The sequence below is a fragment of the Oncorhynchus masou genome, chromosome 29, assembly GCF_036934945.1.
Source record: "Oncorhynchus masou masou isolate Uvic2021 chromosome 29, UVic_Omas_1.1, whole genome shotgun sequence".
Lineage (NCBI taxonomy): Eukaryota > Metazoa > Chordata > Actinopteri > Salmoniformes > Salmonidae > Oncorhynchus > Oncorhynchus masou.
In genome coordinates this window covers 79909518-79920753 of record NC_088240.1, presented here as the reverse complement: position 1 = coordinate 79920753, position 11236 = coordinate 79909518, and the positions used below count along the sequence as shown (strand labels likewise).

General features: G+C 50.9%; 1 protein-coding gene across 1 annotated transcript in view; it reads left to right on the top strand.

The window, feature by feature from the left end:
• Positions 1-325: 325 nt before the first annotated feature.
• The window catches only part of LOC135520700 (uncharacterized), a 30784-nt gene continuing 19873 nt past the window's right edge, over positions 326-11236 (top strand). The window contains 2 exon segments of the mRNA XM_064946450.1: positions 326-427; positions 1689-5350. Coding sequence (XP_064802522.1) covers positions 1816-5350 — 3535 coding nt within the window. The 5' untranslated portion in view covers positions 326-427; positions 1689-1815.

Below are 11236 nucleotides of genomic sequence, written 5' to 3'. Positions count from 1 at the left end.
TATGAAACAGTCTTCCTCAATCACTATACAGCATGTGCTTTTAGCATGTTACCTTCCATTTCCACTGGGAATGAAAGAGAATAATAAAGATGGAAGGAGTGTGATGGCGGATAGGAAGAATGGTTCCAATACTAGAGCTCAAAGACAATACGGTAGATTCCGTAGTGAAAGTCTTTTTCTTGGAGGGAGGAAGCGAAGGTTGAGAGGGATGGATGGAGCTGACAGATAAACAGAGTGGGAGATTGATTGGTGAGGCAGAAGAGGGGTGTGGTCCCGGCGGATGACGAAAGATAAGGTGGTCGCGAGAGGAGAGAGCTCTCGTTTTAACCCTTAGAGGCTGTTCTTTGGTCGGACGGGGTTGCGCGCTCGCATCCGTTTACCGAGAACGGGATCAAGCATCTCCATCTTCTCCTCAACGAAGCCGATGGTGAGTCAAATATCTCACAATCATATGATTATAGGTGTTGTTGATCAAATGCTCTCTATTTACCGAGATCTAGGCTATACGTTTTGCTATGCTTTCTACACCTGCCCACATCCAGCTAATCAATGTCAATAGCCGTTTTCTTGATTTATAGCCTACTGTTGTTTACTAGAATGACAGACATAATCATGTTATAGTTAATGTAATAAACATTGCGATACACGTTGTCATAGTAGCGGGGGGTGGCTGTGTCAGGACGATGCGTCCCCCCTCTCTCCCCCCTCCGCCACTTCAGGTCGATAAATCCGATGGTAAATACCGAACATCCGGCAGATGATGTGCTCTGCGGTTACGGGGCGTTATTCTAACGGTTCTGAACAGGGCGACGTGTCCCAGGCCCGATCTAAGCGCTGTTCAGGTTATGATTTATATGGGCCTTCCTTCTCCCGGTTTGATGTGAAGGGCACGGTGCTGCTGTGGAGGAATATGTGTTTAGCCTTGGCAGTGGATGAGTTTTAAAAAGACAGTCTGTACGTTAGTCATTGCGGAACTGAGGATTTTCTAATCTAAATAATTTGATCTTGTTTACTAAAGATGTTTGTACTAGGCTATATATTGGGGCAGCAGGTAGCCTAGTGAGCGTTGGGCCAGTAACAGAAAGGTTGCTAGATCGAATCCCTGAGCTGACAAGGTAACAATTTTTGTCGTTAACCCACTGTTCTTAGGACGTCATTGTAAATAATAATTTGTTCTTAACTGACTTGCCTAGTTAAAATAAATGTCAACATTTCATTTTGATTTATCGCGATTCAATTTACTTGGCCTATACTTAACCTATTTGTCAGAGAGAGAGAGTTACAGTAATCCTTTCTCACTCCATCAAGCTGAATCTCAGAGTAGACTGGGATGCTGAAGCACAACAATCCTTCATTAGTTCCCAACTGTTTTCATGGAGATCTCCTCTCTATCACTGACATTGCATTTAGGTGTGTGTGCATGTGTCTGTCTCTCTGTCTGTTTATATATATAGAGAGGATAGAAGTGAGGATAGATGGATTTAATTTTCATCTAACTAGTCCCAGGAGGTAATTATACAGCAGAAAAGGCCCAATAGTTATATGGAACAAACCAGGGGATTTAACTTGTTAGATTTCTTATGAACAAGAACAAGCTGGTCCCTTGTACAGTTAGAGGAGCACAGACTCCTTCCATCTCTATTATCTGCTGTGCCTCTATTGACTGCATGTCTCTTTTGATGTTGCAGGATCTTTGGAGTCAAGCCAAGATGTGACCGTCACGTTTTGGATCTCTCCGTCCTTTAGATAGAAAACAGAACCCCTGTTTCTATAGAAACATAAATAATTGACAATTAGAAAACTATTATTCCTAAAATGCACTCCTCTAGCCGGACCTTCGCTCCGCCCTTGAGGCCTCGTCGCATCGACACGAGCAGGCGGACCACCACCGCAGCGGAACCAAAGCCACACGGCCCTGTTTCCCAGAGGGAAGACAAAAACATGAACACCATTTCCTCTTCCTCTCCTCGGCGCGCCACCAAAGCGACCCCTGAGTCTTCCAGGACCAGGGTGGGGGTCCAGCCTCGTGCCCCCTTGGGTCAGTCCAGATTGGGCTTACAGAGAAACACAGCTCCCCTCTCTACGACCAAACCCAAAAGTGTCCGTGCAGCAGCTGTGTCGAAACGCGCCCCTCTTCCTCCTCCTCTTCCTCATCTGGACCCCAACTGTAATGAACCCAGCCTGCCTTGTCTGTGCTGCGACGGCCATTCCCCCCAGGACAATAACAGTCTGTTCAACCACAACCACAACAACAACAATACCATCTCCATCAGACAGCAGCTGAAGCTTCAGCCCCCTCCACCACCTCCCCTGCTACCCCAGAGACAGGAGGGGACAGGGGGCAAGACCAAGACACAGGCCAGCCCCTCTCAGCCCCCTCCACCACCTCCCCTGCTACCCCAGAGACAGGAGGGGACAGGGGGCAAGACCAAGACACAGGCCAGCCCCTCTCAGCCCCCTCCACCACCTCCCCTGCTACCCCAGAGACAGGAGGGGACAGGGGGCAAGACCAAGACACAGGCCAGCCCCTCTCAGCCCCCTCCACCACCTCCCCTGCTACCCCAGAGACAGGAGGGGACAGGGGGCAAGACCAAGACACAGGCCAGCCCCTCTCAGCCCCCTCCACCACCTCCCCTGCTACCCCAGAGACAGGAGGGGACAGGGGGCAAGACCAAGACACAGGCCAGCCCCTCTCAGCCCCAGCCTCAGGTCCCGGCCCCAACCTGCCCCCCTAATGCCCTGGAACTGGAGAAAGGAAAAATAGATGAGGAGAATGCAGATGTTAACAAGAACACAGATGTGGGCATAGACAACAAGAAAGAAACGGAGGAAGAAGAGGAAAACAGTGTTGAAGTTGATGATGAGGAGGAGGGAGATGATGATGATGACACGTTGGTCCCATCGTGCTGCGACTGCCCTCCCTCTCTCCTGGATCTCTCCCTGACCTCCTCCACCTCCTCCACTTCCATCAGCTCCTGCTCCGATCTGGAGTCAGACTGCGCCGATCTGTCCACCTCTCTCTCGTCCTCTGGCCACAAGTGGAACGCTGATCTGTCAATCTCTCAGGACCACACTCACATTCATGTTCCTGAACACTACCCAGCCTCCCGTTCACCCCCTGTCCTGCTCCTCAACCCCAAACTCCCCTCTGTCTCTCGTTGCCCTTCCTCCCCCCCACCCGCTTGCTCCCCAGACGAGGGCTACCCCTCCGCCCCCGCCTCCCCCGACTACCTGGGGGTCAAAGGTCAGACAGGCTTAGGGTCAGAGGTCACCAAACTAGGCCTCCTGGACTTCCTGGAGTCAGTGGGAGACTTTGGAAAGATGGAGCGCTTTAGCCAGGTGATTCAGGTGGTTCGCTGGGACCTGGAGGGGGATCCTCAGGGGGATCTACTGAGGGATCGACTGGATCACTTGGACCGACTGGAGAGTGTCAACAGGCAGGTGAAGCTGGCCCACTTCACCAGGCTCCATGAGAAGGGACTGGATCTAGGCGATCTGGGTAAGGAGGATCTCTCTGATGTTCTGGATGAGATGGGGAACGTGGATATGTCTTGGAAGCTGTATAAGGGCCGGGGAAGGTCTTTGGGAGATTCCCAGGAGTTCTCTGATGCTGGAGTGGACCTGACAGCACCTTCAGACTGTGACGAGCCCCTGGTCTCACAATCAGAGACCTCTTCGCCCATAGAGCTCCCACCGAGACCCCCCAAACCTCCTGCCCGCTATGCCAGTGTGAACTCTGAACTCCACACCTACATCAACATCAGCCGTGACATCACCCCCTCCGTCTCTGTCTGCACCTCTCCATCCTCATCCCCCACTTTCTACACCTTCAGGTGTGAGAAGGCCCTCCCTCCTTCCCCACGCTCCGTCCCCCCTCCTCTTCTCTGTCAGCCCATCCCTTACTTTACTCTCTACAAATCTTCCCCTCTCCCATTCTCCCTCCCCTCCTCCACTCCCCCCATCCCTCCCCCTCGGAGGAAGCACCTAGCCCGTAAGGAGGCTCAGCGTCTCGCCACCCTCCAAGCAGGATGCGGGAAGACCCCCCTGTCCCTCTCCCCTCCCACCTCTCGCCTCCCTCCTTTCCCCCCTGCCCCCACCATTTCCATCTCCAACTCCACCACCCCCCCTGCCATCCCTCCCCCGCCCTCTCTCCCCCCTCCTCCCTCTTTCCATGCGTTGGATGATGAGATCCGTAAGCTACTAGTGCTAGCAGGACTGACCCAGGCTGAGCTCCTCAAACTCAGCCCAGAGCTGGGGGTTTGTGTGGGGGGACTGGAGGAGGAGGTAGAGGGGGAGACCCACCACACCTCCAGGCCTGGACAGACACAAGATAGAGGGATGAGGAGAAAAGAGGAGAAGGCTAAGGAGCAGTATGATATAGATGGGTTGGCTGTGGATGGATGGAGAGATGGAGGAGGGAGGTCAGGGGTGGAGAGGGATAGAGAGACTGATATATTTGGAGGAGTAAAGGAGGATGAGGGAGAGAAAGAGGAGAGCAGAGATGTGTTTAGAACCACGTCTTTCACTGACATGGCGAGAAGGAGGAAGAGAAACAGCGTGTTTGGGGCTAACGTTAGCCTAGCATCTGACTCCTACTACAGCACTGGCAATACCAACACCTCTAACAATGTTAACTTCGAGACTTTCAAATATTCCCCTGTGCTCTCGGAAACCCCTCCCCCTCCTCCCCCGCGTCCCTTACCCCCTGTCCCCCCTACCCTGCCCCCCCTCAAAGTTTGCACCCTTCTCGCCAACTCTTTACGCCCTGAGCGATTTGATTGGCTCATGGCTTTCTCCCCCGATGGTGAAACCCTGACCCTGCCCCCGCCCTTGGAAGTTAGAAAATCTAATGAGGAAACCCTGAAGAAATCTACTTCCGGGTCAACGTCAGGGTCGAGTTCAAAAGTCATGACCTTCAAGGAACTGCGTAACCGTAGCAAACACAGCTCCCCGGCCTACCAACTAATAACTGAACCGGATCCTGATCCCACAGTCATAACCCCTGACCCTGACTTCCTCTACAACCTCAAGTGGAGGAGGGAAAAGACGGACAGCGACGGAATCCAATGGGAGTACACCTCCCAGGCCCAGGCCACCTTCCTGCAACCACCTCCCCTCACCTCATTGGCTGCTTTTAGGGAAATGTTCCAGAAAGCAGAAGATACGATTGGACAACCCGAGTTATGTCCCTCGCAGCGGATTGGCTGCTCAGCCAGTGAAGGGAACCTGTGGAGGATGGATGGACAGAGAAAAGAGGAGGGAGAAAAGAGGAAAGAAGAGGTAGAGGAAGAAGAGGTGGAGGTGAGAGGAACAGCTGATGGAGGAAGAACCTGGGAGTCAAGAACTACAGGTGAGTTAGATGATGATGATGATGACTATAGGCCTAGTTGCTGACTGTGAGGTGCTGATTTGGGGTGAAAATGTGGAGGTAGTAACAAACTACAGTATTCACTGAAGCCACCTTCCATCTAATATTATGTTACACAACACCACATCTGAAACGGTGTCCTCTCTTGGGAATAAAAAGTAAACCAGCAGAGACAAGGGTGACAAAAACACGGGGAGAATTCTCCGTGTTCCAGAGTAGAGGGAAAGAGAAATGCGGGGAAGAAGAGAGAGATGCATCCATAGATGGGTGCAGTGGAATGTCGTTTCTGTCTAGGATGGACAGATAGATGATGGAGATGGAAAGGAGAGGGAGACAGAGAGGGAGGAAGAGTATGGGGCAGAGTGGGAGAGGGAGACAGAGAGGGAGGAAGAGTATGGGGCAGAGTGGGAGAGGGAGACAGAGAGGGAGGAAGAGTATGGGGCAGAGTGGGAGAGGGAGACAGAGAGGGAGGAAGAGTATGGGGCAGAGTGGGAGAGGGAGACAGAGAGGGAGGAAGAGTATGGGGCAGAGTGGGAGAGGGAGACAGAGAGGGAGGAAGAGTATGGGGCAGAGTGGGAGAGGGAGACAGAGAGGGAGGAAGAGTATGGGGCAGAGTGGGAGAGGGAGACAGAGAGGGAGGAAGAGATGGTGGAATCTCTTCAGTGCTTCCTGTAGGCCTGGTGTGATGTCATCACTGCCTTATTCAATTATTCATCCAATCTGCAGACCGGGCGGAAGTAATGGAGTACCCACAGCTATCTCTCCCTCTCTCCCTCTAGCTCACCCTCTCTCCATCTCCCTCTCTCTCCCTCTCTCTCTCTCCATCTCCCTCTCTCTCTCTCCCCATCTCCCTCTAGCTCACCCTCTCTCTCCCTCACCCCCTCTCTCCCCATCTCCCTCTCTCTCTCTCTCTCTCTCTCTCTCTCTCTGTCCATCTCCCTCTAGCTCACTCTCTCCTCTCTCTCTCTCCCCCATCTCCCTCTCTCTCTGTCCATCTCCCTCTAGCTCACTCTCTCCTCTCTCTCTCTCTCTCCCCCATCTCCCTCTCTCTCTGTCCATCTCCCTCTAGCTCACTCTCTCTCCTCTCTCTCCCCCCTCTCTCTCTCTGTTCATCTCCCTCTAGCTCACTCTCTCTCCTCTCTCCCTCTCTCTCTCTCTCCCTCTATCTCCCCCATCTCCCTCTCTCTACCCATCTCCCCCCTCTCTCTCTCTCTCTCCCCCATCTCCCGCTCTCTACCCATCTCCCCCCCCCCTCTCTCTCTCTCTCTCTCTCTCTCTCTCTCTCTCTCTCTCTCTCTCTCTCATCTCCCTCTCCCCATCTCCCTCTCTCTCTCTCTGTCCATCTCCCTCTAGCTCTCTCTCTCCCCATCTCCCTCTCTCTACCCATCTCCTTCTCTCTCTCTCTCCCCCATCTCCCTCTCTCTCTCTCTCTCTCTCTCTCTGTCCATCTCCCTCTCTCTCTCTCTCTCTCTCTCTCCCCATCTCCTTCTCTCTACCATCTCTCTCTCTCTCCCATCTCCATCTCCCTCTAGCTCACTCTCTCTCTCTCTCTCTCTCTCCCATCTCCCTCTCTCTACCATCTCTCTCTCTCTCTCTCTCTCCCCCATCTCCCTCTCTCTCTCTCTGTCTATCTCCATCTAGCTCTCTCTTTCTCTCTCTCTCTCTCTCTCCCCCCCATCTCCCTCTCTCTACCCATCTCCCTCTCTCTACCCATCTCCCTCCTCTCTCTCTCTCTCCCTCTACCCATCTCCCTCTCCCCATCTCCCTCTAGCTCTCTTTCTCTGTATATCTCTCTCCCTCTCTCTACCCATCTCTCTCTCTCTCTCTCTCCCCATCTCCCTCTCTCTACCCATCTCTCTCTCTCTCTCTACCCATCTCTCTCTCTCTACCCATCTCTCTCTCTCTACCCATCTCCCTCTCTCTCCCCATCTCTCTCTCTACCCATATCTCTCTCTCCCCATCTCTCTCTCTACCCATCTCTCTCTCTCTACCCATCTCTCTCTCTCTCTCTTTCTCTCCCCATCTCCCTCTCTCTCCCCATCTCTCTCTCTCTCCCCATCTCCCTCTCTCTCCCCATCTCTCTCTCTCTCTCCCCATCTCCCTCTCTCTCCCCATCTCCCTCTCTCTCTCTCTCCCTCTCTCTCCCCATCTCCCTCTCTCTCCCCATCTCCCTCTCTCTACCCATCTCTCTCTCTCTCTACCCATCTCCCTCTCTCTCTACCCATCTCCCTCTCTCTCTCCCCATCTCTCTCTCTCTCTCCCCATCTCTCTCTCCCCATCTCTCTCTCTCCCCATCTCCCTCTCTCTCCCCATCTCCCTCTCTCTCCCCATCTCCCTCTCTCTACCCATCTCCCTCTTTCTACCCATCTCCCTCTCTCTACCCATCTCCCTCTCTCTCCCCATCTCTCTCTCTCTCTCCCCATCTCTCTCCCCATCTCTCTCCCCATCTCTCTCTCCCCATCTCTCTCTCTCTCTCCCCATCTCTCTCCTCTCTCTCCCCATCTCCCTCTCTCTCCCTCTCTCTCCCCATCTCCCTCTCTCTCCCTCTCTCTACCCATCTCCTCTCTCTACCCATCTCCCTCTCTCTCTACCCATCTCCCTCTCTCTCTACCCATCTCCCTCTCTCTCTCCCCATCTCCCTCTCTCTCTACCCATCTCCCTCTCTCTCTCCCCATCTCCCTCTCTCTCTCCCCATCTCCCTCTCTCTCCCCATCTCCCTCTCTCTCTCCCCATCTCCCTCTCTCTCTCCCCATCTCCCTCTCTCTCTCCATCTCCCTCTCCCCATTTCCCTCTCCCCATCTCCCTCTCTCTCTCTACCCATCTCCCTCTCTCTCTCTCCCCATCTCCCTCTCTCTCTCCCCATCTCCCTCTCTCTCTCCCCATCTCCCTCTCTCTCTCCCCATCTCCCTCTCTCTCTCCCCATCTCCCTCTCTCTCTCCCCATCTCCCTCTCTCTCTCCCCATCTCCCTCTCTCTCTCCCCATCTCCCTCTCTCTCTCCATCTCCCTCTCCCCATTTCCCTCTCCCTCTCCCCATCTCCCTCTCTCTCTCCCCATCTCCCTCTCTCTCTCCCCATCTCCCTCTCTCTCTCCCCATCTCCCCTCTCTCTCTCCCCATCTCCCTCTCTCTCTCCCCATCTCCCTCTCTCTCTCCCTCTCCCCATTTCCCTCTCCCTCTAGCTCTCTTTCTCTGTATATCTCTCTTTGTCTCTGTCCTCCTCCCTCATTCTCTTTCTATCCTTTTCACTGTTTGTAGACTGTAGCCTGTTCTCTCGGTCTCCCCTTCACTCTATCATGACCTCTCTCTCTCCACTATCTGGTGAGTCATTGGTTCATGTTTTGTTGCCTACTTCCTCCTGTCTCTCTTCTGTCCTTGACCTCTCACTCACTCCTTTCTTCTCTATCTTCCATCTTTATTTTTTCCAGACTGTTCTCGTAAAATTCTGGCAAATTAGTTCGCAATGAGCCTTGCGGCCCAAACTGTACCCTGCCTCTGCGTGCAATGAGCACAAGAGAAGTGACACAATTTCCCTAGTTTAATATTGCCTGCTAACATGAATTTCTTTTAACTAAATATGCAGGTTTAAAACAATATACTTCTGTGTATTGATTTTAAGAAAGGCATTGATGTTTATGGTAAGGTACATTCGTGCAACGATTGTTCTTTTTTCGCAAATGCGCCTTTGTTAAATCATCCCCCGTTTGGCGAAGTTGGCTGTCTTTGTTAGGAAGAAATGGTCTTCACACAGTTCTCAACGAGCCAGGCGGTCCAAACTGCTGCATATACCCTGACTCTGTTGCACAGAACGCAAGAGAAGTGACACAATTTCTCTAGTTAAAAGAAATTCATGTTGGCAGGCAATATTAACTAAATATGCAGGTTTAAAAATATATACTTGTGTATTGATTTTAAGAAAGGCGTTGATGTTAATGGTTAGGTACACATTGGTGCAACAACAGTGCTTTTTCGCGAATGCGCTTGTTAAATCACCCGTTTGGTGAAATAGGCTGTGATTCAGTGAGAAATTAACAGGCACCGCATCGATTATATGCAACGCAGGACAAGCTAGATAAACTAGTAATATCATCAACCATGTGTAGTTAACTAGTGATTATGTTAAGATTGATTGTTTTTTCTAAGATATGTTTAATGCTAGCTAGCACCTTACCTTGGCTCCTTGCTGTACTCGCATAACAGGTAGTCAGCCTGCCACGCAGTCTCCTTGTGGAGGGCAATGTAATCGGCCATAATCGGTGTCCAAAAATGCAGATTACCGATTGTTATGAAAACTTAAAATGGGTCCTAATTAACCGGCCATTCCGATTAATCGGTCGACCTCTAGTTCTCAGTTCCATAGGCTGAAGGGCTGAATACTTCTATTCATTTGTATTTCAATTTCACAGCTTTATTGTTTCGATAACAATTTACATTAAGTAATTTAATTATGTGATTATTGTCTGAAATATATATTTTTCTAATCCAAGTCACAATGCATGTGTGTGTGAATCTGTGTGTCGTGTGCTTCCCTCTGTGTAAAAGCCAAGTTATGTGTGGTCAGCTCTTCACAGCAGTAGGATAAACTTATCCTAGGTTATGTATGGCCACAGACTGGAACCAAATAATACAATTCAGACCAGACTATTTGTCACGTGTGCGTGTACAGCTTTAAGAACCAAAGAGGAGGGGCTCCATCTACCAACCAATGGCAGAGACTTATTACACAGTAGCTCAAAAAAAGAACAGGAAGTGTAATGTGTGGCTGTATCTGAGAGACAGTCAGATCAACTCAAGGCTTAACCAAGGTATGGTAGTTAACACGCTCTGTGTACCCTCTATCTCTCTGTCACGGTGATGTTAAATGAGACAATGTATTTCTGTGCAAAATGGACTAGTAGGGGTTATAGGCTATTATCCAATCATCTCCAAGGAGACAGAGAGTTAGACAGTGCGCAGCCAGGCAGGAACAGAACTCTCCATAGCCTGACTCAGCGTGACCAATGGTACTTTTCTCTGCTAGAGAGAGGGAAAGAAAAAGAGAGAGAGAGAGAAGGTGAAGATAGAGGACAGCATACCACTACTGTACATAGAGAGAGAGATGACAGCATACCACTACTGTACAGAGAGAGAGAGGACAGCATACCACTACTGTACAGAGAGAGGACAGCATACCACTACTGTACAGAGAGAGGACAGCATACCACTACTGTACAGAGAGAGGACAGCATACCACTACTGTACAGAGAGAGAGGACAGCATACCACTACTGTACAGAGAGAGAGAGGACAGCATACCACTACTGTACAGAGAGAGAGAGGACAGCATACCACTACTGTACAGAGAGAGGACAGCATACCACTACTGTACAGAGAGAGGACAGCATACCACTACTGTGGACAGCGATAACCTCATCTTTGCCAGTCACCTGCACATATCTGTTTTATAATACAGAATACACACTGACGGAAGAGTAGAACGTGAAACCACGAGCTTAAAGGTTTGGGCGGGGTTGAAATAATAGTGAACGACTGAGAGTAGGAAACGAAAGAGAAAGGCTTCTCTAAACCTGAACTTTGACTCCTCTGTTCATGAACCACCTCCATTGACTCTGTAATGTATTGTGGTCAGTCTGTGTGTGTCTGTTGGGTCAGACTATTGGACATACTGTATGTTGTTGTGTGGGTACTGGGTGGTGTACTGCGTTACTGCATGTTGTGGTGGGGATCTACTGGTGTACATTGCATTCTTCTCTCAACAGACACTAACATTCTCTCCATCTCTCTCTCTTTTCCCAATTTATTTGCAACATACATTTTTGCTCCTCTCCTTGTTCTCATCCCTCTATCCCATCCGTCCTTCCAACGTTTGTCCA